Here is a 24,101-nt window from a genome sequence, read left to right as displayed (position 1 = left end):
CTGTCCCTACTCCCTGGGTGAGTTAGATCCTAGCTCACCTGCACAACGTGGCTCTTTTCCCCATCACCAGGGTGACCCAGGTTTGCCTGGAAAAGCAGGCGAGCGTGGCCTTCGGGTGAGTCTTGACAGGGAGAGGTACGAAGGTGATGGGGGAGGTGAGCATGAAGGTGGCAGGAAACTCTGATGGGGAAAGGGGTGGTGGGAAACTCTGACAGGAATATTGGGGTGATAGGGAACCTGGGGTGATGTAGAGGGTCATGGGGAACCTGCAAAGTGCCTAGAGGGTCTGTCTCAGACCAGCTGCTCTTCTCAGGGTGCACCTGGAGCTCGGGGGCCTGTAGGTGAGAAGGGAGACCAGGGAGACCCTGGAGAGGATGGACGAAACGTGAGTTCCAACCTTTGACCGTCATCCCTGACCCCAGCCTCAGCCCCCCAGCCATCCAATTCCTGGCCGATCCTTCCACCCCAGCCCTGCAGTCCTGAACCCTCACAGTCCTCACTTCCTGTGACCCCTACATGCCAACCAAAGGCCACCAGGGTCCCTGTGAATCCTCATGGTGCCTCCAAAGCTCCCCCACACTCCTGCCTGCCCTGAGCAACCTTGACCCCCCGGCTTTCCGCAGGGCAGCCCTGGACCCTCTGGACCCAAGGGCGACCGTGGGGAGCCGGTGAGTAGTGCTGGTGCTCTGGGCTTGGGAGGGCGGGGAGTTCCCTGGTGCTGCTGCCAGTGCTCTGGCCGGTGTCCACACGAGGGGCCTGAAGGTCAAGTGGGAGCACTGATGGCCACCCTTGGGCCTGGCCTTCCTTCTGGGGTTGGCACTGTGATGCTGAATGGAATTGGGGCAGAGTTGAGCCTGGGCCAAACCTGAGCCATGCCTGGGACCTCAGGGCTCCTGTTGGCTACAGTCATTTCCTTTCCCAGGGCCCCCCAGGATCCCCTGGACGGCTGGTAAGGGTTGCGCTGGGTCTGGGCCTCTATCGTCTCCCTCACCTGCCCTGCTGGCTCCACACCATGTCCCCTCATTCCTTCCACTGACTCCCACCTCTCCCACTGACTCTCTGATACCCCCTTTGATCTCTGTGGCCCCTCACTGACCCTGTCTCCCCACACCACCCTGCTTCCCCTTGTCGTTCCATTCTCCTCACTGGTCACTCCCCCTGACAGGTGGACACGGGACTTGGAGCCAGAGAGAAGGTATTGGGGTCTGTGGGTGGAGCCTAGGAAAGGATACCAGTGCTGCTCACCACGGGTCTGCCTTGGGCATGCCTTGGCTCAGGGCTATTCCCTCAGCAAGCCTGTCTCTGCCACAGGGAGAGCCTGGGGACCGCGGACAGGAGGGTCCTCGAGGACCCAAGGGTGACCCTGGCCCCCCTGGAGCCTCTGGGGAGAGGGTGAGTGTGGTCCTGTGGGGGGGGTGGGCTTAGGAAAGCCTGCTCTGATCTCTTCCTCCCCCATCTTCAGGGCGTTGACGGGCTTCGGGGGCCCCCAGGCCCGCAGGTGAGTGGTGCACTTTGCTCCATCAGCCTCAATCCCCACCTTGCCCTCACCTCTTATCTGACCCTGTTCCCTCCAGGGGGACCCAGGTGTCCGAGGCCCAGCTGGAGAAAAGGTGAGAGAGGGTAGAGGTTTTTCAGAACATGAACCTGGGCCCTCAGATTCATCTCTGCCTTTGAGGCCTCTTACCACTCTGTTTTCCTCAGGGTGACCGGGGCCCCCCGGGGCTAGATGGCCGGAGTGGGCTGGATGGAAAACCAGGCCCCGCTGGCCCTCCTGGGCTGAATGTGAGTCGTGGTAGTGACTGCCTGGTCATCCCCTTCCCTCTTCCCTTCACATGAGGGCCCTAAACCCGAGGCTTCTCTGGGTGGTCTTGGGCTTGACGAGTTCTGGGGCCAGGTGTGTGATCTGTGTCTTTTCCCAGATCCCTGTGGGGGGCATGTTACTGCCACACAGGCCTTGGGTTCACAACAGCCAGTGGCCCTGTCAGTGGGCAGTGCTCCTGACCCCATGACCAAGAGGCACTGACTTTGAGTCTCTCCTTAGGGTGCAGGAGGCAAAGCTGGGGACCCAGGGAGAGATGTAAGTTAGGGGAGATGCTGGGGTGGAGGGTGGCTCGGGGCCCAGTGTAAGAAGGTCCTCATAGTCTCAGCATCAGTGAGAGGAGAGGGAGTTGAGTCCAGCCTTGTCTTTGAGAGGTTGTCTCAGCCCCTGACAGACAGGTTTCAGTGAAGTCCCCCTTTCTGACCTTCTTTGCCTTGGGGGTCTTAGTAGGTCCCCCAAACTCTGGGGTTTCTTCCCTTGGGAGTCTCAGCAGGGGCCCCCCTAGCCCATGGGATTTATGTCTGAGGGGATTTCAGTAGGACCTCCTGATCCTGAGGTCTCTACGCTGGAGAAAGATGTTAGTGAGGACCCTCCAGTCTGTAGGGTGTGCCTGGAGAGATATCTCAGAGACCCTCTCGATCTTAGCAAAGACTTTTTCCAGGGGCTTCCAGGCCTCCGAGGAGAACATGGGCCCCCTGGTCCCCCTGGCACCCCTGGATCACCGGTGAGTCCAGGCTTTCATGCTACCCTTTTGCCCACTTACTCCCCTCACCCCAGCCCTGACATCTGACCAGTGATCTGTTCCCACAGGGAAAGCCAGGCGAGGATGGCAAACCTGGCCCAAATGGGAAAAATGTGAGTGTGTCCAGGGCAGCTGCAGCTGCAGCATGCTGAGAAACGCCAGCACACGCACATAGGGCAGATATGCAAGCAACAGGGGAGGCACACGTGTAGACACAAGTAGACATGTGCCAATACCTGCACACCTAGCCCAGACACAGATACATCCTGAAACATAGTTCTACATGCACACACAGGCAGCCTTGCAGACGCAGTGAGTTAGGTGGATGGGCCAGTTGGTGCCTGGATGGGTGACATATGCCAAGATAACCCACAGCCACAGGCATAGGCAAAGAGGCACAGACACACTGGCATGAAGCCACCTTCAGGGCACTTGGAGACATATCGACCCCCAGATGCTTCCACCCAGACCCACGTATGTGCTAAGACATGGACCTAGGACTACATGTGGACCTGTGTTGAGACATGATGAGGCACACATTCATGGCTCTGATGTGTGACACATGCTGGAACATGCTGACACATGCCTTTATATCCACAGTCACTCACATACATATGGCCATACACATTGAGATACACACAAGACTTGCAGACAGATGCCAAGGCACTGGGGACCTGTGTATACGTGTAAAAGCCCATGCCCATATGCAGACATGGACCAAGGCATGCAGACAGACCGGGACATACAGACCCACAGGTACACGTGCTAAGACACACATGGATACACACACATGCCCAGGATGTGGACGCTCACCAACCCAGCGATGCAGAGATGTGGAGATACATCTAGAGAGCCAGAGACAGGAGGCCACATCTGTGCAGTTACATCTGGGGCGGGCAGGCCTGTGCAAGCCCACCCCTGGACATACTGCAGCTCCCTCAGACAGTGACAGGCCACACTCTAAGACACGTGGAGCCTTGGAGCTACAGGCATAGACATATTGTTATAGTCATCTGAAATCTGCCAAGACGGTGTCTTGCAGCCAGACACCAGTGAACATTTGGGCTGATGTGAGTCCTCTGCCTGCAGGGAGAACCTGGGGACCCTGGAGAAGACGGGAGGAAGGTAAAGCCCCTCACCTGGGGTCTGCTCTGGTCTCAGAGTGGGGCCATGTCCAAAGCATCGTTGTCTTCTTTAGGGAGAGAAGGGAGATTCAGGCGCCCCTGGGAGAGAAGTGAGTGCTGGGGTTTTCTGCAACTTCTGACCCCTGACCCTGACCCTGACCCTGTGGAGTATGGCTCTACTCTTTTCTGGGGTCTCAGTGTCCTGATACTGGCTGCATCCTCCACAGGGTCGTGATGGCCCCAAGGGTGAGCATGGAACACCTGGAAGCCCTGGACTCCAGGGCCCTCCGGGCCTCCCAGGGCCAATTGGCCCTCCTGGCCAGGTGAGTGTCCAGGGTGGTTCTGGGACTTGGGAGCATCAGAGGCCATCATGCTTATATGGGATATCCTCCTGGGATGCCTTTGTGTTCTGTGTCCTGTGCGACCCCTTTGTGTTCTGTCATATCTCAGGGTTTTCCTGGTGTCCCAGGAAGTGTGGGTCCCAAGGTGAGTGTGCGTATGTTGGGTAGGGGGTATGGTGAGGGGCAGACCAGGGTTGGGGGACATTTCCCCTACCTGATCATTCTTCGTTCTCAGGGCGACCGTGGGGAGACTGGATCCAAAGGGGAACAGGTGAGGCCCCTACCTTTTCCACATGCACAGGTAGCCACAGCACCCGCATATGCACACACATGCCTCCCAAGCCAGGTCCTAGCAGTTTGTCTCTTGCTCTCTCTAGGGCCGCCCTGGAGAGCGAGGCCTACGAGGAGAGCCTGGGAGCATGGCGGTGAGCCCACCCTGGGACCTGGCCCTGGACTCATATGCACGCCCATGGGAGTTACCTCTATTTCCCCCTTTCCCCCTTACCCTGAGGCCCCACAGGGACTGCACTGTATGCTCAGCCCCCTGCCCCATTGGGGTTCCTGTAGCCCACACTCAAGAGAACCTGGGCAATGTGGACAAGCCAGGAAGGGTCTCCTGGTGGCCTCCAGCGAGGCCTCAACCAAAGGCTAAGGGTTGGGCCAGAGGCCTGGGGAAGAGGGCATGGAGGCACTTTCTAGAACAAGTGTGGGGCAGAAGGCAGGGGTTTCTCCTTTGTGGGAAGCCCCTCACCCCACCTTGTATCCCCAGAATGTGGAGCGGTTGCTGGAAACTATTGGCATCAAGGTAGGTTGTTTAGGGGCTGGAGGTGGGGGCAGGTGTTGCCCACAGGGCCCAGTGGGTGGGAAGTTGCAGTTATGGGCCCTGCTCCTCTGACTCCTTGCTGTTCCTCAGGCATCTGCCCTGCGGGAGATAGTGGAGACCTGGGATGAGAGCTCTGGTAGCTTCCTGCCTATGCCTGACCGGCGTCCTGGACTCAAGGGGGAACAGGGCGAGCGGGGCCCCCCAGGCAAGGAGGTGAGTGTGGCTGCTCAGTGGGGAGTGCCCCACGGAGGGTGTAGTTGTACAGCCACCAGCATTCCCTCTTCTGCTCCCCCAGGGCCCCATCGGCTTTCCTGGAGAACGCGGGCTGAAGGGAGAGCGTGGAGACCCTGGACCTCAGGGGCCGCCTGGCCTGGCGCTTGGGGAGAGGGGCTCACCTGGACCTCCCGGCCTTGCCGGGGAGCCTGGAAAGCCTGGTATTCCTGGGCTCCCAGGCCGGGCTGGAGGTACAGGGGAGGCAGGAAGGCCAGGAGAGAGGGTGAGCCTGGGGACTGGCCAGGAGGGCCGGGGGCTGGGGTTCAGAGGGGCTGGACCCCATGAACATGGCCCTCACCCTGCTCTTTGCATTTCAGGGAGAACGGGGAGAGAAAGGAGAGCGTGGAGAGCAGGTGAGCTGGGATGGGCTACACAGGGCAGGGCTGCCTGAAGGCTGTGCTGGGACTACCACCCCATTTACTTCTTTTCTGCAGGGCAGAGATGGCCCTCCTGGCCTCCCTGGACCCCCTGGCCCCAAGGTGATCACCCCAGCCCTGCCCTGGGCCTGTGATGGGTGACCAGGAAGGCACCCTTAGCTGGGGCCCCAGAAATCCCATGTGGTATCTCTGACCCTATAACCCTCTGTGATCCTGTGATCTGTGATGACCCCTCCATGCCTCTGTTCCAGACACATCTCTCCCCTGTCACCTTGTGCTTATAGGTGGCTATGGATGAAATAGGTCCCAGACTCCTTGGAGAACAGGGACCCCCTGGACTCAAGGGTGCTAAGGTCAGTGTGTGGGATCAGCTTGGGGGCAGCCCCTGCCATGGCACCAGGGCCCGACTTCACATCTCATCCCCACAGGGGGAGCCAGGTGGTGCTGGTGACCCAGGTCCAAAAGGAGACAGGGTGAGGCCTCCCACCCCACTGTATACTTCCCCCTCGTTTATGGAGGGCAGGGCTGTGTGCACATGTGCATGGACACATGGCAGAGGTTGGGGCTCAGGCACAACACTTTGCCTGCAGGGCATGCCAGGCATCAAAGGAGAGAGCGGAGAGCCTGGACAGAGGGGTGTCAATGGCAGTCCGGTGAGTCTTTGCCCCACGGACCACATACGTGCAAGAACATGGCTCTTTCATGTGTTGTCCTGTGTGTAGGGCTGGAGTCTGCACTGCCTGGCACTGTCTGGGTCTTGCCTCTGACTGTCTAGGGGGATGGCAGAGGGAAAGCTGGGCATCGGGGACAAAGCAGTGTAGCCTTAAACCTGTTCTCTTCAGGGTCTACCAGGAGAGCGTGGCGTGGCTGGGCCTGAAGGGAAGCCGGTGAGTGGTGGCAGGAGTGGCCTCGCCCAGGCTCTGGACGTCTGCTGGGTGCTGAAATCTGTGTGTGTGCGTGCGTGTGTGTGTGTGTGTGTGTGTGTATGTGTGTGTGTGTGTTACTTGTCAGTCGGGGGACTGTGCCTTCCTGCTCAGGTGTGGGTGCATGTGCACGATGTCTGAGAGGCTTGCCGTGTGCATGTCTGTGTGTGTGTGCATGTGTGCATGTTTGCAGGCCCATGTGTGCTGTCCATGAGGGGCAGATTGTAGGTACACGTGCTGTGTGCCTGGGAGGGGTGGGGTGTGGAAGTGGGCCCCCAGGGCCAAAGCCCCCAGAAGGTCGGAACAGACCCAGGTGAGGCCCAAATTGAGGCTCACAGCACCTTCTCTATGCAGGGTCTGCAGGGTCCGAGGGGGACCCCTGGCCCAGCGGTGAGTACCCAAGAACCCTCACCTCTCCTGCCTCCACCCTGTGCCCTTCCCCAGTGAGCAGTACTGCCTCAGTTTCCCTGGTGGGGTGGGGATGGCTCCCCCCATCAGACTCTTTCTCTCCTTAACAGGGAGGCCATGGAGACCCTGGACCGTCTGGTGCCCCAGTGAGTGATGAGGGAGCATTGCCTGGTGGGGGTCCAGGAGGGATGGGACAGCCATCATCACTGCTGCTGAGCCAGCCAGACCTTATCTATGTTAATCCACTAAGCCCTGGCAGATAACGTTGATCCCTGTGTCCCACCCTCGACACTTTTCTCTAGGGTCTTGCTGGCCCTCCAGGACCCCAGGGACCCTCTGGCCTGAAGGTGAGTACAGGCATGGGGGGCATGTGAATGGGATGAGGAGAAGGCCCCTTGGAGCCATGTCCACACCCAGGGTCAACATTGGTGAGGTCAACAGCCTCCTGGATGTCATTCCCTGCCATGAGGCTGAGCACCAAGAGGCATGTCGACGTGGGCTCTGCTCACGTGGTCTCTGGATCATTTGCAGGGGGAGCCTGGAGAGACAGGACCCCCAGGACGCGTGAGTGACCCAGCTCATGGGTTGGGGTCACAGGGAGATGGGTGGGGTTGGCACTGCCCTGAATGTTTTCTTCCTCTAGGGCCTGCCTGGACCTACTGGGGCTGTGGGACTTCCTGGGCCCCCGGGCCCTTCAGGCCTTGTGGTGAGCAAGTCCCCATGGCTCCTAAAGGGACACCATGTTCCTACGCCTTGGGTCCCCTTTTCCCCCATGTCCTCTTTTGTCCCTTGCCCCGTGTCACCCTCACATCTGACTTGTTCCCCCTCAGGGTCCGCAGGGGTCACCAGGTTTGCCTGGACAAGTGGTGAGTCCTAGGGGTCAGGGGCTGGGCTCCAGGGCTCAGGGGTCAGCAGGCAGGCACCTGACAGAGCTCCTTCCTCTCAGGGGGAGACAGGGAAGCCAGGAGCCCCAGGTCGCGATGGTACCAATGGAAAAGATGGAGATAGAGGAAACCCTGGTGTGCCAGTATGTGTTTGGGGAGTGGTCGCTGTAGGCCTGCTGTGGGGGCCCGGTGCCCAGTTGTGTGCCTGGAATGTGAGGAGTGGGCGGCAGGGGTGGGATGGTGGAGAGGCACTGAGCCCCTCATGCTGCTCTGCCATAGGGGTCACCAGGTCTGCCCGGCCCTGTCGGACCTAAAGGAGAACCTGGACCCATGGGGCCCCCTGGACAGGTGATGTTTGATCCTCACCTCTACCCACTGCACCATCTTGTCTGCCTCAGCCCCAAGCCTTAGTCTGAATGCCATCGGGATGGCAGGGAGGGGCAGGGAGAAGGCAGAGGCTGGGCACCTCACTAGGCATTCCCCACAGGTGGTGGTCGGGCCCCCTGGAGCAAAGGGAGAGAAGGTGAGTGTACGGGAGGCTGGGGAGGAGCGGCCAGGCAGTGGGGGCCAAGGAACCCTACTGACCTCCCCCTCCTCAGGGAGCCCCTGGAGGCCTTGCTGGAGACCTGCTGGGTGAGCCGGTGAGTGTAGAACTTCTGATAGCAGGTGACCTCTGACCCATGGTTGACCCAGCCCTGTGATCCTCCACTTCCACAATATGCCCCACGTTTGACCCCCGGCCTCGTGCCTCCCTCCTGGAGTCTCATCTGTATGTGACTGACGCCTCTATTGCCTCCTGACCTTTGTCTCTGCAGGGAGCCAAAGGTGATCGAGGACTGCCAGGGCCACGGGGCGAGAAGGTAAGGTGGGGCTGGCCCGGGCCTGAACTCTGGGCAGAGAGGGGTAAGGCTGGGTGGCCGAACCCCTTCACCACCCATTCTGTACAGGGGGAAGCTGGCCGTGCAGGGGAGCCTGGAGACCCTGGGGAAGATGTGAGTCCGGGGTCTGGGCAAGTGCAAGCCTGGCTTGAGGAGTACAACTGTGGACATGAGGGACCCTTCTTGGGCCTGTGCACATGTCTGAACCCCTGACTCTGGCTGCGTGTCCCAGCATTCCGGAGCCTGCTTCTTGGAGCACACAGGGACACACGTTCTTGGCTTCCACACTCCGAGGACTTGGGTTCCCCCTCTTGGCTTCTGTGTGCCTGTCCTCGACCTTCTCTTCCTCAACATGTCTGTTGTCCAAGGTCTCAGGACACGTCTGAGCTCTTGTGGGCCTCTCCTTGGTCATGTGTTTATAATTCTCCTTTCTCCCACCCCTGCCTGTCTGAGTTCACTTTTGTGGTCACGTCCGAGCTTTCTGGGAATGGACACGTTGGAGTTCCCATGTATCTGTGCTCATATCTGTGGTCCCAGATGTCTGCACTCATGTGTGAGCTCCATGTGCCTGTGGTCATGCCTGAACTCCCACCTATCTGTGGTCACATCTGAGCTTCCCTCTGTCTGTGCCCTCAAGAGTCAGTCCATTGTCCTGTCTGAGCTCCTGTGAGCCAATTCTTGGTCACAAGCCTAAGTTCCCATGTGTTCATGTCACATCTGAGCTCCCCTGGGAATATTTTTGGGCCACGTCCGAGCTCTGTGCTCATTATTCCTACCTTCTCAAATGCTGTTTGTTTTTTCAGGGTCAGAAAGGGGCTCCAGGACTCAAAGGTCAAAAGGTACATGTACCCAGAAGGGTCCCTGCTGGGGGTCGTAGTCCTAAGACTCCCTGAGCCTGATCTGACCCCTCTTTCCCTCAAAGGGTGACCCAGGAATCGGGGTCCAGGGCCCACTTGGGCCAATTGGTCCTCCAGGTATGAAGGTAAGTCAGTGCCCCCTCACCAGTGGCAGGGGCAGTGGGCAGGGAGGCCACTGGAGGTGGGAAAAAGAGGGAATTCTGGGGCTAGTCCTGGAGTGGGGGTCCCATGGTGACCACTCTTCCCTTGGCTATTTTTATTTCAGGGAGATCTGGGCCCCCCTGGGCCCCCTGGTGCTCCTGGTGTTGTCGGATTCCCTGGTCAGACAGGCCCTCGAGGAGAGACGGGTCAGCCAGGCCCTAGCGGAGAGCGGGTGAGGGAGCTGGGAGCAGTATGTGGGGACTTGGTGACTTTAAGATCTCTGAATCCAGTGGGGTCAGGAGGAGGCAGCCCTGCCTTGGGGGCTTGCAGTCTTTCGGGGCGCAGAGGGGGAGGAGGGTTCCCAAGTCATTCTCTGCTTCTCTTGCTCATTTTTCTGGTAGGGTCTGGCAGGTCTCCCAGGGAGAGAAGGAGCCCCAGGCCCTTTGGGGCCACCTGGATCACCAGGGTCAGTGGTGAGTAGAAGCCTAATATCTCAAGTGTCTGTTGCCTGAGTGTCAGCGTCTGTCCACGGGAGGACTGGCGAAGGGGACTATGACACACTGGGGCACACATGCTGGGGGCACGTGTGGGCTTTGATGGCCAGAAGACCCTCACCTCACTCTGACCCACAGGGAGCACCGGGGGCCTCTGGACCCAAAGGGGACAAGGTAAGTGGGACAAATGCTGCTGGTTCTGACCTGTGCCTCACCCCCTCTAATCTCCACTGACCTCCCATGACTTCTGTCCCCCACTGATTCACCTCACTTATTCCTGGTGTCCTCTTGATCTCTAGGGAGACCCTGGAGCAGGGCTGCTGGGGCCCCGAGGCGAGCGTGGGGAGCCAGGTGTCCGGGTACGTACGTCCTGCTCCACAGCCAGGGCCCACCAAGTCTCCCTTCATCACAGCTCTTGCCTCTGATCAATGACCTACTGTTCCCGTCCAGGGTGAAGATGGCCGCCCTGGCCAGGAGGGACCCCGAGGACTCATGGTGGGTCCCATTGGGGACTTCATTCCCCTGCCTGTGCCCTCTGTGCCCTTGGAACACTCTCTGCAGTCCTCCCCAGCCCTCTGGTTCTTCTCATTGACTCTCCTGTCCTCTTTGTCTGGTCCTCTTTCTTTCCTCATTCCCCTGGGTCCCCTTCGGTCCTCCATTGCCCCCAAATTCCCATAGCTCACAGTCCCCTTCTCTCACACAGGGGCTCCCTGGCAGCCGTGGGGAGCGTGGGGAGAAGGTAAGAATGTGAGGACCAGGCCCTGGCGTGAGTCGGGGGTGGGGATTCAGGACTGAGGACTCCCCAGTTTGGGTGGGACTCACACTCTTCCACCCAATAGGGTGATGCTGGAACCGCAGGGCTAAAGGGTGACAAGGTGAGTGTGGGCATGGGGGAGGGCAGGGACGGGGACCAAGATGTTCCCGACTCCTCTGACTCCTCCCTACCTCCTCAGGGTGACTCAGCCATGACTGTGGGGCCTCCGGGGCCACGGGGTGCCAAGGGGGACATGGTGAGTGTGTCTGGTTCACGTGCAGACCAGGTCTCCCCTGGATGCGGGAGGGCTCCTGTGGTGCTTGCCCAGGTCATCTGAGAGCTCAGACCCCCGGAGGGTGACCTCCAGCTCCTGACTGACTTCTGACCCGACCCAGGGTGAACGAGGGCCTCGGGGCATAGATGGTGACAAAGGACCTCGGGGAGACATTGGGGTGCCTGGAGACAAGGTACAGGAAAGAGAATGGGGTACTCTCTATGGGGTTCCGTGGGCTTATGGGGCGCCATAGAGGGTCTGTGAGGGCAGGAGGGGAGGACAGGAGGGGGCTTTCTGGGGGTCAGAGGGGAAGGGGGATCTGTAGGCTGTAGTGACTCCACAGGGTGCTGAGAGGATGGGGCTCTGAGGAGGGCTCAGGGCCTTGATGTGAGGTCAGGAGGAGAGCTCTGTGGACTGTGGCCCTGTGAGGGGCTCTGTAGGGGCAAGAAGAAGGCTCCTGGGGTATAAGGGGTGCTCCAGATGGGATCAGGGACCCAATGGTAAGAGGGAGGGCAAGTGTCTGGGGGTCTTGGGGTGAGAAATGAGCGGCTCCATGGCCCACAGCCCCCAGCTCCACCCTGATGTGGTATGGGCCAGATGGGACGGGGCCCTGGGGATGGTCTGTGGGAGCAACACTGAGGAGTGGGTTCCAGTCATCTTCTAAGTCTGGGATGCTCCTGATTATGTCCCTCTCCTGGTCACTCCCACAGGGCACCAAGGGAGAACCTGGTGACAAGGGCTCGGCCGGGTTGCTGGGAGCACGTGGACTCACAGGACCCAAGGCAAGCCTCAACCCAGGCATAGGCCCAGAGCCACGCATGACACACCTGTTCCTGGGTGTCGAGTGTTGGAGGGTTTGTGGCTCCCTCGTTGTCAGCCACATGTGTGCAGCCTGGGCCTTGGCTGCTGAGTAACCAAGTGGCTGCACATGCAGCAGATAGGCTAGCAGGGGGACAGTCACACTGATGGGCTCCCCCAATCTGTTTCCCACAGGGAGAGCCTGGTGCAGCAGGGATCCCTGGTGACCCGGTAAGGTGCCCCTGCTCTTACAGGGACCCCTTGTCCCCATAGGGCCGCATCACCATGGGGGTCCTGCCCATGTGGTAGTCTTTGACCTTAGAGTGACCCAGTGCTCATGGTGCCCTCACGTTGCCCAGGGGCCCCCACCTCCACAGTAATCCACTATGATGGTATCCCCTACCCATGGTGACCCTGTCCCTATGGCAAACCCCAGTGGCTCTGGCCTCCTGAGGTGACTCTGACTCCATGGTGTTCTCTGCCCACTATCCAGGGTGATTCTCTTTGATTCCCACTAACCTCCCAACCTCACCTTGACTGCTCTCCTTCCTAGGGATCCCCAGGAAGGGACGGAGCCCCTGGTGTCCGAGGAGACAAAGGAGATGTTGGCTTCATGGGTCCCCGGGGCCTCAAGGTAGGAAGGAGATGGTTTTTTCCTCCTGGTCAGGAAGGCTTGATGTTTGAGGGTGAGGGATCAGGTCAGATGTTGGGGTACCCAGGGCTGAACGTGTGCTGTTAGGGCAGGGGTTGGAGTGTCTGAAGCCAGTTTGGTTTGGAGAGCTGGTTTTGGGGTAAAGGGATCATAAGGTGAGGTGTCCAGAAGTGGATTTTTCACCCACTTTTCTCCCTCAGGGTGAACGGGGGGTGAAGGGAGCCTGTGGCCTCGATGGAGAGAAGGGAGACAAGGTACAGAGGGGCTGGGGGCTGGGGGCTACAGGGCCTGGGGCCTAAGGCTGACCCCTCCACCTGATGCCTGCAGGGAGAAGCTGGTCCCCCGGGCCGCCCGGGGCTAGCAGGACGCAAAGGAGAGTTGGTGAGTGTGGGGCACGCCCAGAATGAGGAGGGGCCAAGCGGCCAGGGCCGAGCTCATGTCTTCTTTTCTCTAGGGTGAGCCTGGTGTGCCAGGCCAGTCAGGGGCCCCTGGCAAGGAGGGTCTGATCGGTCCCAAGGTACAGGGTCTCTCCCTGGTGAACATGGTGGGGGGTCAGCATGGGGCACAGAAGATTGTGTAGGGTCATGGGGTTTAGGGTCCAGGAAGGTCATGGCAGGTTGGGGCATTGGGGGTTCAGGGGACTGGTCTTGAGGTAGGGAGGGCTGGGGTCACAGTAGAGGGTTGGGATGAAAGGATGGGAGGTGAGCAGGGGCAGTGCGCATCGGGGCAGGGGGCTCCAGTGGGGTTGGGGTTACTGGGATCACAGCACAGGTGTGGTAAGGGCACAGGTGCTTGGGTCATGAAAGGTTGTAGGCCTTGGGCCAGGGGGCTCACAGGTGTTAGGAGCTGAGGGAGGGCAGGGCAGGTCTCTCATGCTTCTTCTGTTCCCAGGGTGACCGAGGCTTTGATGGGCAGCCAGGACCCAAGGGTGACCAGGGCGAGAAAGGGGAGCGGGTGAGTTGAGGCTAGGGCCATGGTGAATTGTGGGAGTGTGTTCTTTGGCAGTGGGTCTGTCTCTGGGGGCTTTGATCACTGACCCTGTCCTATCTCTCCCCAGGGGTCCCCAGGAATTGGGGGCTTCCCAGGTCCCAGGGGCAATGATGGCTCTAGTGGTCCCCCTGGGCCCCCTGGCAGTGTTGGTCCCAAAGGCCCTGAAGGACTTCAGGGCCAGAAGGTAAGCGACCTCAACTCTGACTCCTGGGCCCTGAACCTCCCTACCCAACGCTCTGCCCTTCCAACCTCGAAACCCATCCTCCAGCCTCCCTGCCCAGCCTCTAAAGCGATGATCCCCAACTTGCCTGATTTCTGGCCCCCACTGCCTCTGACCTTGCTCACTTGGTCCTTGTGTCTGACAGGGTGAACGAGGTCCCCCTGGAGAGAGTGTGGTGGGGGCCCCTGGGGCCCCTGGGGCCCCCGGTGAGAGAGGGGAGCAGGTGAGTGGGGATTACTGGGCTTAGGGTCAGAGATTGGGCTGACCTCTGGTGTCCCTGAGATCAGAGGTCACAGCCTGGTCCCATCTGTTGCACATAGGGGCGGCCAGGGCCCGCCGGTCCGCGTGGGGAGAAGGGAGAAGCTGCCCTGACAGTGAGTGTGGGCCTGGCGGTGCTAAGACCCTGCCTCCCACTCCCAGCACCCTGACCCCTGGCCTGGGCCCCTGGCTCCATGCTGTCCCTCTGTGGTCCCTGCATTATGTGCTCTGTGTCCTACTTGTGATCCATGGGTTCTTCATGGTCCCTGTGGTCTTGTGCTCCCAGGAAGATGACATTCGGGGCTTTGTGCGTCAGGAGATGAGTCAGCATTGTGGTGAGTGGGGCCAGCTGGAGTCTCCCGGGTCCCACTGCTCCTCTACCCCAGCAACCCCAGACAGGGCCAGGCAGTCCCCAGAACTTACAAGGGACAAGTGGCCGAGGAAATGGGTGGGGATGGATGGATATACAGAAGCACCCTCACACTGACAGCACTACACCCAACGGAGGGTACACAGGCACATGTGGGTGCCATGTTCCTGGGTGCCCAGTGTGGCCACATGGCAGGGGGCATGCAAGTAAGAGCAGGGCTGGTCCCACTCGGACTGACGTGGACCCGGGTGGGGCTATGATGACCCTGAGGGGCATCAGAGGGTGAAGCTCTGTCTCTCCCCACCTCTGTGTGCACCTGCCTTCCCTCTCTCCATGGCCGCCTGTTTCTGACTCTCCCTCTATCTCTTGTCTTTTCTTGGCCTGTTCCCAACTTCTCTCTGGTCCTTCGTCTCTTCTCTACCTTTCTTCCTCTCTTTCTCTTTACCTCCCACCCTCTCTCTCCTCTCTCCTGCTGTCTGTGTATATCTCTACCCACTGTGTGTGTCTCTGTCTCTCCATCCTTCCGTCTTCATCCGTCTCTTGCTCTGTCATTGTCCCTCTCTGCCCCTCCAGCCTGCCAAGGCCAATTTATCGCATCTGGATCACGTGAGTAATCTGCTCGCAGAACTTTCTTCACCCTAGGCCCTGCCCTGCCTATCACCTGGGCCCTCTCAGTGGGGTTTGGCTGGTGTGGCTGCCCATGGTGACCCCAGAGCCCTGTGCCCCCTGCTCTTGGCTCCAGGACCCCTCCCTAGTTATGCTGCAGACACTTCAGGCCCCCAGATCCACCCCGTACCTGTGCTCCGGGTCTCTCATGCAGAGGAGGAAGGTGAGGACAGCTGGACCCATGGGGCATGTATGGGTGGGGCCCGGACATGCACAGGGGTGCTCATACATGCAGGGCACATGCCATGCACATAGGGTTGCATGCAGGGCACATGTGTGAGCACTCTTGTGCCCACATGGGAGATCAGTGCTGGCCACCCCACCCTGGGGCCAGCGGCTGTGGCTCACAGCATATCGCACCCCACCTGCAGACCAGGTGCCCCCTGAGGACGATGAGTTCTCTGAGTACTCTGAGTATTCTGTGGAGGAATATGAGGACCTTGAGGCTCCTTGGGACAGCGTTGGTGAGAATGAGGGCTGGGACCAGAGGGAACTGGGTAGGAGCAGGCAGAGCTGATCCCTGCTGACCTCTCCCTGACCTACCATCCATCTCTGATCCTACCACCCTGCTGACCTGACCCCCACTGGCCCCAGACCCCTGCTCCCTACCACTGGATGAGGGCTCCTGTACTGCTTATACCCTGCGCTGGTACCATCGGGGCGTGCTGGGTGGCACGGAGGCCTGTCACCCCTTTGTCTATGGCGGCTGTGGAGGGAATGCCAACCGCTTCGGGACCCGTGAGGCCTGTGAGCGCCGCTGCCGGCCCCAGGTGACCCAGAGTCAGGGAACAGGTATGGGTTACCCCCACCCCAAGAGGGTACTGGGCACTGAGCCAGCCCAGAGCAGGTCCTTGGAGGGGAGTCCTTGGGTCAAGGTTCCAGGTCAGGGTCCTGGGGAAGAAGCTCCCTCAGACTAGGGGGCCGGGGACTCCAGACCAAAGAATCGAATCCAGAGTCCAAGCCATGGAGCCCCCAGTATAGTCCCCCTCCATGTTACCTCCTTTAAAGACCGGAGCATGTGTCCTCTCTCTGAGGCCAGAGCCCCCGCGGTGCTGTGGCCTTAGCTCCCTCCCCGTGGATGCCTTTGCTTGTGTTTTTCTGTGGCCATATGCTGGGTAAGAAGGTCACATGGCTGAAGACAGTTTCTAACCTGCATCCCGCAGGTGCTGCCCGGAGCTGAGGCCCGGGTGATGAGCTGAAGTTCAGCGTCCCCTGGAGGAGTTGGGGTCTCAGCAGGCCCCTGCTGTCCCTCCCCTTGGTGCTAGAGGGCGGTGTGCACATGAGCGTGCATGTGCATGTCCGTTATTTCAGTGACTTGGTCCCGTGGGCCTCGCCTTCCTCCCTGTGGACAAACCCCCATTGTGGCTCCTGCCTCCCTGGCAGATGACTCACTGTGGGGGGTGGCTGTGGGCATGAGTGGATGTGACTGGCATCTGACCTGCCCTTTGACCCAAGCCTGTGATGACATGGTGCTGATTCTGGGGGGCATTAAAGCTGCTGTTTTAAAAGGCTCCTGTTGTGACTGTTTGGGGAGATGGGGGTGTCAGGGAGGCAGGTTTTCCCTGAGTGGTCAGTACTATTCTGCATGGGTACAAAGTCCCTCTGCCCAGCCCTGGTCACTGTCTTGTGATCCTCTGTCCCCAACTTGTTCCCAGAATGGAGTAAATAGGGTGGGAGCTGAGGATGTGTCCTCACTGCCCCCAGGAGGGGATGAGTCATAAATTGGGGGCTACCTCATGCCGGGAAACATGCCCGCTTCCCACCCCAGGGGGCTGAGGGAGATAAATGGGCCCTGAAGTGGGGCGGAGGGTCAGACTACAGGACAGCACTGCCTGGCCCAGCCCCAGGCATCCACGGCGGCCTGACTAACCCCAAGAAAGCTGGTAGCGGTAGGACTGGGTTGGTTGGGATGGGAAGGGTCTTGGGGGTCAAGTGGACCTGGGGTCTGGGTCAGTGGAAGGCTGTGGGCCTGGAGGGCTCTGGGACCTCTGGCTGCTCCCCTGCCTCAACAACCCCACTCCTGCCCTTCTCTTTCCTGGGTCAGCTGCAGTCTGCAGCTCAGAACCCCCACCTCTCATTCTGAGCCTCTGTTTTCTCTGTCTCTGGGATGGTTTCTAGCTCTAGATTCTGTCTTTTTCTTCCAGTCTTCCTCTATTTTGCTCCACTTCCATCTCATTCATCTCCCTCTTCTCTCTCCCTCCCTCTCCTCCTCTTTCTTTCTCTCTTTCTGTCTTTTTCTCTAGCCCTCTTCTCTGGCTGTCTTGATCTTTTCTGTCTCACTCTGGCTCTTCTCTTGTCTCTTTGTTTCTGTTTCTGTCTGTCTCTCTCTCCTGTCCTGGACTTGCTAATCTCTCGGTCTCTTACTCTCAGTCTCTCAGTCTCCCTCTCTGTCTCTCTGTTCTCGCCTTTTGTCTCTGTCCGTGAACCATAGTTGACCAGAGCCCCTGCCCTGAGCCTGTTTTCTCCTCGCAGCCTGACCACACGATGACCAGGTGGGCTCTGCTGGTGCTGATGGTCCTGATGTTGGGCAGGGTCCTGGCTGTCCCAGCGACCCCTGTCCCAGCCTTCCAGCTCCTCTCTCAGAACTATCCCCAGACCACTCCCTGTCCTGTGGCCTCAGAGAGCCCCTCAGCTACCATCTCAGCTACCCAGGGTCACCCCAGCCTTGGTCCCCGCCCTGGCCCGCGCATCACCCTCTCACTGGATGTCCCCATCGGCCTCCTGCAGATCCTACTGGAGCAAGCCCGGGCCAGGGTGGCCAGGGAGCGGGCTGCCACCAACGCCCGCATCCTGGCCCATGTTGGCCGCCGCTAAGCCTGAGGGAGGGGGCCACGGTGATGGGGCCACCCTGGATGGAAAGAACTGGAGGACAGCAGCAGAGCTGGATGGTATTACATCTGGGCACAGTGCATCTGGACACTGCCACATGGGGCTGCTGCCATGTGGTTTCATATCACATCTGAGTGCTCTACAGAGAGTCACAGTGTGTCTGGACAGGCTGGACATTGCTATGTCAGGTCACTGCCAAAGGGAGTCTCGCCACACCTGTGTGCCTCACAGACTTACAGTATGTCTGGACAGCTTGGACACTACCACATGAGGTCACTACCATTCGGAGTCTTGCTACGTCTGGGTGCCCCACAGTCACAGAGCAGCTGGATGCCACGACATGTGGTCGTCATCATGTTACTTTCAGAAGCCTCAGCAAAGGAACCCAACACTGCATCTGAGACCAGTCCCACAGGTCTGCCCCCCCCGCTGGCGACCACACAGGGAAGTGTTGGTTAAGGGTCACATGCATGTTCTGTGTTCCATGAGGCAGCACCTGCCCCAGATAGATGGGGCTGTTAGGGGCATCTCCAGGCACGAATGGCCACACATGGGAAGTCTGTGACCACGGCAGCCTTACCCTGTGGGTGTGTGCACGCATGTGTGGCTGAGTCTCTGTGCCTCTTATATGTCTGTGATAGCTGTAAGTGTGTGTGAGCAAGGGGCGGGCATGTGTGGGGGCTGGGAGGAGTGGGTGCTTGTGTCCCTAACCCGCAAAAAGCATGCACAACTCACAGCCAGACACTGTACTATCTGTGCCCCTGCACACCCAGCCTCAGCGCCTGGACACACATGGCTCAGGGGCTCCATCCCAACTCTGCCCCTTCCTCACCAAAGTGTCCTGAGCAAAGAGGTTCACCTTTCTGAGCTTCAGTTTCCTCATCTGTACAGCAGAGCGATGCCACCAAGCTTCTTGTGAGCATTGTGTACGTTGTGTGCATGAAGCTCCAGTGTGCAGAAGGTGCTCAATAAATGTAAAGTGATTGAAGGATCGCCTGGATGAGAATCACAGTCACGTGCACCCAGACTGTGACACATGAGCGCTGAGTCACACCTGGCTTCTCTGCCCTTCTACACACCCCCATCCCCTTAGCCGACCTGGTTCCTTGGTTTGGAAGGACTAGGTTTTGCCTTATTTCCCACCCCAACTCCATTGCTGGGCTGGAGATGGGACTGACTTTCTGGGCTGCGTGGACGGGCTTGCCTGCGGGTGGGGCAGGCACTCTGGGCAGTGTAGACGACTCTAGCTGGAGATGAGGGCAGACACTGGGTAGTCTGGGCAGCTCTAGCTGGAGAGAGAGGCAATGCTGGAGGGAGTGTGGCTGCCTGCCTGGGTGGGGGCATGGACGTTGGCCTCACAACTGTGAGCAGCCCTGGGGGGGGCGGTCCCAGGCGGGCTGGAGAGGCGGGGCTGCAGGGCGAGCGCTGCTCTCTGGTCGAGCTGCAGGGTAGGCGGGCAGGCGGGGTTACCCCACTCTGGAGCTGCAGGGGGCGGTGGCCCTGGCCAGTTCGGTCGCAGGATGGACAGAGACATGTTAGGAGGCAGCTCCCTGAAGGACCCGGGGCCGGGGAACGGCAGGCAGGGTAGGCACGGGGCAGTGTGGGGAGGGTAGGGGGGATTAGGAAAAGACCTGGGTGCAGTAAGGGGGGTGCTGGAGGGGTGTGAGAGTGTTGGGATTCTCTCCTCCCATGGGGTGCTCTGAGGGGTATCAGTCTGTCAGTGGCCCAGAGGAGGGGGAGCATTGTCTCCTTGCAGGGGAGAGGGGGCTGGGCCAAAGGGGAACTATAAATAGTGTCTTCCTCCAGTCCCCGGGAGGGACAGTGAGCTGGAGCTGCCCCAGGCGAGGCGCTCCTGCTCTGCCCTGCTCTTTGCTGGCTTCCAAGGGGTCATGTTCCTCCAGGTCTCCCCTCAGGGTCATACAAGTTTGGGGAGGTCCAGAGGCTTATTTGGGAGGTTTTTCATATGATGCGGCTTTAGTCCTTAAACCAGCATTTCTAGGGTGCCTTCTGTGTGTCCTGAGCCAGTCCTGAGCTTCTCTAAATACCTACTGTGTACTCTGTCCTGGTCATGAACCTCTCTGAGTCCTTTCTGTGTGCCCTGGCTGGTCCTGAATCACTAAGCACCTACTGTGTGCCCTGTGCTAGGCTGGAATGAGGAAGTGCAGATCAGGGTTCCCAGGCTGCTTGGTCACATGGCTCTATACCCCCAAGTTGGAACCTCACACTCCCTATGAGCTCTGCGCCCAGGGAGATGGTGGGGACAATCCTTTGCTGGAAATGGCTAGAGGAAGCTGGAATTCCTGGGAATTCCTGAACCTCCCAGTGACAGCAGGGGTGGAGGTGGGGGGGATTAATGGGGAAGGGAGGCAGCAGAGAGCAACAGGCCCCACTACAGCCTGCCTGTCTCTGTGCATATGCCTGTGTGCAGGGCTTCTGTGTGTGCATCTGTGTGTATGCATGTGCAGCCAGGCCAGTGTTCTGTGTGAATTGGTGTGTGGGTCTGTGTGGCATGCACTGATGTCGCTGGGTCTTTATGCTGCAAAGGGTGGTTTGGCGGTCTGCCAGGACTGCCTAGCAGATACAGGGACTGGGAAGAGTTTGAGCATTCAGAACTGAGAATTGAGAACTTTGGCCACCCCAGGCTTCTAGCCTGGGACACTGGGAGGAGGTCCAGTGGTCAGTGCAGGGGGCACCATGGGAGCCAAGCAGGGTCAGGCCAGCCGGGTTCCTGGTGGGGAGTGACTGAGCAGGACGTGTTGACACATGAGTGCACACTGACATCCCAACGTGCCTCCCATGCCTGGGACAGGATAGTGGGCTCACTTTGGGGTGCCCGGAGGAGGGAAAAGCCGTGAGGGCCAGTTGCTGTACTGGGCACCTACTGATGCTGAGGGAGCAGGAAGGCAGGAGAGCATTTCGATGGAGGGAATAAGCAAGAGCCCAGTGTGGAGGCGGGGAGTGTGGTGACAGTGCAAGGTGTAGAAGGTGAGGTTTTGAAGGGCTGGGGTTGAGCTGAGTCCATGTCACACTGTGGGCTGGCTCTCTGATCCTGGGCCCTCTCCCCTTCCTGACCCTCTGTTTCCTACCTGAGAAATGGGGCCATGGGAGGGGAGATAAAGAATATCCTCAGAACAGATGTAGACCCTGGCCTTGGGGAGCAAGCCTAGCCTTCTCCTGATGGTGACTGGTGGCCTCTCTGCTGGATATAGGGACTTGGGAGGGTATGACTGGGTCATCTCAGGGTCAGACTTTTTGGGGAAGAGTGGGAGGTGCAGAGCTGCTGCCTTTCGTGGAACCAGTCTCATACCGAGTGTGGGGGTGGCTTCCCAGAGACAGTCCTGGCCTCCTGCCCGGTCCTGACTGCCCCCTACCCCCCGGCCTTGATTAACACCCCAGGAGGGCTGGGGAAGAGAATGGTCAGGCCTGAGGAGTGCTGGGTAGATGTTAGGGGAGGAAGCCTTTGCGATGAGTGCTGCCAGTTGGACAGGGTGTGGGCGTGTGGTGATGAGGTCTCTGGGGTCAGGGTGGCTCCAAGATGGCCTTCGCAGGGAGGCCAGGAGACAGACAGGAGGGCTGGCTGTGTCAGGATCAGAATGAGTGGCTTTGGAGAAGTAGGGAGCAGGTCACGAGGGGCACCCTGCTCATCAGGAGCCACCCATGGGTGTGCTCAGGGCCACTGAGAGTGGGGCGGAGGGAGGGGGGTGGACACTGCAGAGGGAGGATGAAGAAGGAGGAAGTAGTTGCCCTTGCCTGGTGCAGGGCATTCACAGGGTAGACACCTAGAGCTGGTTTCAGGGAGGGTCCAGGTGTGCTCCCAGCATGTGGACCTTCTGAATCTTCATTTCCTGTGAAGTGGGCAAGACATCTGTGTCAGAGTCATCTTAAGGGTCCTTGCCAGTCTCTGAAGCACTGGGTTGTGACTTGGAGGACTAACCCAGGGCAGGGGTGTGACAGGGAGGGCATGGGAAGGGGGCTACACTTATGGTGCATGAGGTCAGCCTTATTCTCCGTGCCCCTAGCACCTGGCTCCTGGCTGGGCACACATTGGGCAGGGAGAGCTTGAAGATGCAGGGACCCTCCCAAGGATGTTGTGGAGGACATCGATAGAGGGCAGTGTGACCCAAGTTCAAGCAGTGTTGGTAGGGACTGGGACAGAAAGTGTACAAAGCTTAAATAGGCAAGGCTGGAGGACAAAAGTGGCAGGAGCCTGCAGGGTCATGTGGGGGCCAAACAAGAGCGAGCCTGGGGTTCCTGAACTTCTGGATCTCTCCCTTGTCCCTTGTCCTCAGTGCATTTTCAAAGACAAGAGTGAGATAAATAAATGACAACACTAATGTTTTTTTTTTTTTTTTTTTGAGACAGAGTTTCGCTCTGTTGCCTGGGCTAGAGTGCCGTGGTGTCAGCTTATCTCACAGCAACCTCAAACTCCTGAGCTCAAGCGATCCTCCTGCCTCAGCCTCCCGAGTAGCTGGGACTACAGGCATGTGCTGCCATGCCCGGCTAATTTTTTCTATATATTTTTAGTTGTCCAGCCAATTTCTTTCTATTTTTAGTAGAGACGGGGTCTCGCTCTTGCTCAGGCTGGTTTCGAACTCCTGAGTTCAAACGATCCACCTGCCTCAGCCTCCCAGAGTGCTAGGATTACAGGTGTGAGCCACCACGCCCGGCCACTAATGTGTTTTAAAACAGATTTCTGAGATTGACACATTTAATCTATGCTGTAATCTTGTAAGACTGATGATACGCACATCCCATTTTCCTGATGAAGAGACAGAGGCTTATTTATTTTTAATGTGTATAGTCATGATTAAAAATTTAATTGGTAAAAATGAAATCCTGGAAAGAGAATTAAGATACTGCCAGGGCTTAGAGAGTCCCCAGAGTACTTGGTTACCAAGTTCCAGCATTTGCTCCAGGTGGGCCAGGGTTTAGCTCGAGCTTCCCAGCAGCTAAGGCAAAGAGAGAAACATGATCGATTCTAAGATCTGTCCTGTGTCCCTGTCCATGAGATGAGGAGCTTTTCCTGCGTGGTTGAGCAGGTAGCTTCCGTGGACTGCGGAGGGTCCCAGGGCTCAGAGCAAACCAGGGGGCCCAGCGCAGGGCCAGAAAGGCGCATTGGAGTTGACAGGGACAGCAAGCCTGGTGGCCCCTGCTAAATCTGACCAACGTGGCAGGGCGCATCCCGCAGGCCTGGTCCCGCTGCGAGCCCTCCTGGAGGCCCTGAGGTCACACGTACCTCAGGGCGTAACCCACGCGTGCCGCGGAGGCGTGGCTGCAGCGCCCAGGGCGGGGCCCATAGGTGAGGCCTATGCAAATCAGCGCGGTCGGGCTGGGAGAGCCGCGTTTGCGCATCGGAGGCGGGGCCTACACAATCCGGGCCTTGGTCCGGGGCGGGGCCTGCACAAACCGGAAGCTGGGCATGCGCTTCTCGATCCTGGCACGAAGACCACGACCCGCTTGGTGCAAAACGAGCCTGTAGGACAGTTGGGCATGCGTAGTCGGAGGCCAGGCCCTCCCCTGTTGGGGTGGAGCCTATTCGTTCTGGGGCGGGGCCTGCGGGAAGATGGACAAGGGTTGTCGCGGCATGAGCAGGGGCGGGGCCCAAGAGGCGGGACCTCGGGTGGCCCGAGGTGGCCCGGCTGCTGGGTTGGAAGCGGCGTAGTCCGACTCATCCCGGCCCCGGGATGGCGTCCCCACGGGAATTGACCCAGAACCCCCTGAAGAAGATCTGGATGCCATACAGCAATGGGCGGCCCGCTCTGCACGCGTGCCCGCGGGGTGGTGAGGCGGGGTCCGCGGGGAAGAGGAAGGGAGGTGCACCCGGATGATTGGGTAGGGCGGCCTGGGCGGGGGTCTCTCATGGAGAGGGGGCCAGGGACAGGTGGTGAACTGGGGACAGGTGAAGCTGCCGTGATGGGGGGGTGATGGCAAGTGGGGGCTGGGACAGGTGAGGCGGCCGTGAGTGGTGGGCCAGAGACAGGTGTGGCAGAGTAGGGGGCGGGGACAGGTGTGTGGGGGCGTCTCGGCCTGCGGAAGGCTAGGTCTGGCCACAATGCCTTCTGGAGGATGCCGGCCCCCTTTCTCCCCATTCCATCCCCACTGCCCTCAGCCAGGGGAGGACTCTGTGAGCACAGCTGGCCCTTCTCTCTCTCCTGGCCAGAGAGTATGGGCCAGGTGGTTGGACTGGAACTGAGCTGTGTTGCCCT

The 24,101-nt window shown here is 59.2% G+C and overlaps 3 protein-coding genes across 6 annotated transcripts in view; all 3 read left to right on the top strand.

Annotated features, from left to right (window-relative positions):
- The window catches only part of COL7A1 (collagen, type VII, alpha 1), a 31,805-nt gene extending 14,262 nt beyond the window's left edge, over positions 1 to 17,543 (top strand). Inside the window, exons 53-117 of the mRNA XM_012638808.1 lie at positions 71 to 115; positions 314 to 385; positions 624 to 668; positions 923 to 949; positions 1,166 to 1,195; positions 1,312 to 1,392; positions 1,463 to 1,498; positions 1,575 to 1,610; positions 1,702 to 1,782; positions 2,042 to 2,077; positions 2,481 to 2,543; positions 2,630 to 2,674; positions 3,651 to 3,686; positions 3,760 to 3,795; positions 4,136 to 4,171; positions 4,262 to 4,297; positions 4,404 to 4,451; positions 4,796 to 4,831; positions 4,940 to 5,062; positions 5,145 to 5,345; positions 5,440 to 5,475; positions 5,557 to 5,601; positions 5,784 to 5,852; positions 5,928 to 5,972; positions 6,090 to 6,152; positions 6,342 to 6,386; positions 6,777 to 6,812; positions 6,941 to 6,976; positions 7,133 to 7,177; positions 7,362 to 7,394; positions 7,474 to 7,536; positions 7,661 to 7,696; positions 7,777 to 7,857; positions 7,994 to 8,062; positions 8,202 to 8,237; positions 8,314 to 8,355; positions 8,530 to 8,574; positions 8,662 to 8,706; positions 9,396 to 9,431; positions 9,515 to 9,574; positions 9,715 to 9,822; positions 9,992 to 10,063; positions 10,223 to 10,258; positions 10,384 to 10,443; positions 10,535 to 10,579; positions 10,788 to 10,823; positions 10,924 to 10,959; positions 11,038 to 11,094; positions 11,234 to 11,305; positions 11,823 to 11,894; positions 12,106 to 12,141; positions 12,464 to 12,544; positions 12,763 to 12,816; positions 12,890 to 12,943; positions 13,017 to 13,079; positions 13,454 to 13,516; positions 13,620 to 13,736; positions 13,918 to 13,995; positions 14,093 to 14,146; positions 14,317 to 14,365; positions 14,974 to 15,006; positions 15,143 to 15,229; positions 15,438 to 15,530; positions 15,661 to 15,858; positions 17,539 to 17,543. Of these exons, the coding sequence (XP_012494262.1) occupies positions 71 to 115; positions 314 to 385; positions 624 to 668; positions 923 to 949; positions 1,166 to 1,195; positions 1,312 to 1,392; positions 1,463 to 1,498; positions 1,575 to 1,610; positions 1,702 to 1,782; positions 2,042 to 2,077; positions 2,481 to 2,543; positions 2,630 to 2,674; positions 3,651 to 3,686; positions 3,760 to 3,795; positions 4,136 to 4,171; positions 4,262 to 4,297; positions 4,404 to 4,451; positions 4,796 to 4,831; positions 4,940 to 5,062; positions 5,145 to 5,345; positions 5,440 to 5,475; positions 5,557 to 5,601; positions 5,784 to 5,852; positions 5,928 to 5,972; positions 6,090 to 6,152; positions 6,342 to 6,386; positions 6,777 to 6,812; positions 6,941 to 6,976; positions 7,133 to 7,177; positions 7,362 to 7,394; positions 7,474 to 7,536; positions 7,661 to 7,696; positions 7,777 to 7,857; positions 7,994 to 8,062; positions 8,202 to 8,237; positions 8,314 to 8,355; positions 8,530 to 8,574; positions 8,662 to 8,706; positions 9,396 to 9,431; positions 9,515 to 9,574; positions 9,715 to 9,822; positions 9,992 to 10,063; positions 10,223 to 10,258; positions 10,384 to 10,443; positions 10,535 to 10,579; positions 10,788 to 10,823; positions 10,924 to 10,959; positions 11,038 to 11,094; positions 11,234 to 11,305; positions 11,823 to 11,894; positions 12,106 to 12,141; positions 12,464 to 12,544; positions 12,763 to 12,816; positions 12,890 to 12,943; positions 13,017 to 13,079; positions 13,454 to 13,516; positions 13,620 to 13,736; positions 13,918 to 13,995; positions 14,093 to 14,146; positions 14,317 to 14,365; positions 14,974 to 15,006; positions 15,143 to 15,229; positions 15,438 to 15,530; positions 15,661 to 15,858; positions 17,539 to 17,543 (3,774 nt within the window). The remainder of the gene's footprint in view (positions 1 to 70; positions 116 to 313; positions 386 to 623; positions 669 to 922; positions 950 to 1,165; positions 1,196 to 1,311; positions 1,393 to 1,462; positions 1,499 to 1,574; positions 1,611 to 1,701; positions 1,783 to 2,041; positions 2,078 to 2,480; positions 2,544 to 2,629; positions 2,675 to 3,650; positions 3,687 to 3,759; positions 3,796 to 4,135; positions 4,172 to 4,261; positions 4,298 to 4,403; positions 4,452 to 4,795; positions 4,832 to 4,939; positions 5,063 to 5,144; positions 5,346 to 5,439; positions 5,476 to 5,556; positions 5,602 to 5,783; positions 5,853 to 5,927; positions 5,973 to 6,089; positions 6,153 to 6,341; positions 6,387 to 6,776; positions 6,813 to 6,940; positions 6,977 to 7,132; positions 7,178 to 7,361; positions 7,395 to 7,473; positions 7,537 to 7,660; positions 7,697 to 7,776; positions 7,858 to 7,993; positions 8,063 to 8,201; positions 8,238 to 8,313; positions 8,356 to 8,529; positions 8,575 to 8,661; positions 8,707 to 9,395; positions 9,432 to 9,514; positions 9,575 to 9,714; positions 9,823 to 9,991; positions 10,064 to 10,222; positions 10,259 to 10,383; positions 10,444 to 10,534; positions 10,580 to 10,787; positions 10,824 to 10,923; positions 10,960 to 11,037; positions 11,095 to 11,233; positions 11,306 to 11,822; positions 11,895 to 12,105; positions 12,142 to 12,463; positions 12,545 to 12,762; positions 12,817 to 12,889; positions 12,944 to 13,016; positions 13,080 to 13,453; positions 13,517 to 13,619; positions 13,737 to 13,917; positions 13,996 to 14,092; positions 14,147 to 14,316; positions 14,366 to 14,973; positions 15,007 to 15,142; positions 15,230 to 15,437; positions 15,531 to 15,660; positions 15,859 to 17,538) is intronic.
- Positions 17,544 to 17,550: 7 nt separating this feature from the next.
- Positions 17,551 to 17,880, top strand: UCN2 (urocortin 2). Its single transcript, XM_012638710.1, has one exon. It carries the CDS (start codon positions 17,551 to 17,553, stop codon positions 17,878 to 17,880), a length of 330 nt encoding a protein of 109 aa, XP_012494164.1.
- Positions 17,881 to 19,407: 1,527 nt separating this feature from the next.
- The window catches only part of PFKFB4 (6-phosphofructo-2-kinase/fructose-2,6-biphosphatase 4), a 43,851-nt gene continuing 39,157 nt past the window's right edge, over positions 19,408 to 24,101 (top strand). For 2 of the 4 annotated variants that reach the window (XM_012642988.1, XM_012643140.1), the window contains exon 1: positions 23,467 to 23,676. In XM_012642988.1, the coding sequence (XP_012498442.1) occupies positions 23,580 to 23,676 (97 nt within the window). In that variant the 5' untranslated portion in view covers positions 23,467 to 23,579. Of the gene's footprint in view, positions 19,480 to 23,466; positions 23,677 to 24,101 lie in introns of those variants that run through there. The other 2 variants (XM_012643059.1, XM_012642926.1) reach the window with 2 other exon arrangements.

The sequence above is a fragment of the Propithecus coquereli genome, unplaced genomic scaffold, assembly GCF_000956105.1.
Source record: "Propithecus coquereli isolate 6110/MARCELLA unplaced genomic scaffold, Pcoq_1.0 Scaffold1, whole genome shotgun sequence".
NCBI lineage: Eukaryota > Metazoa > Chordata > Mammalia > Primates > Indriidae > Propithecus > Propithecus coquereli.
Note: the sequence above shows the minus strand (reverse complement) of the source record. Positions and strands in the feature narration are given on the sequence as shown.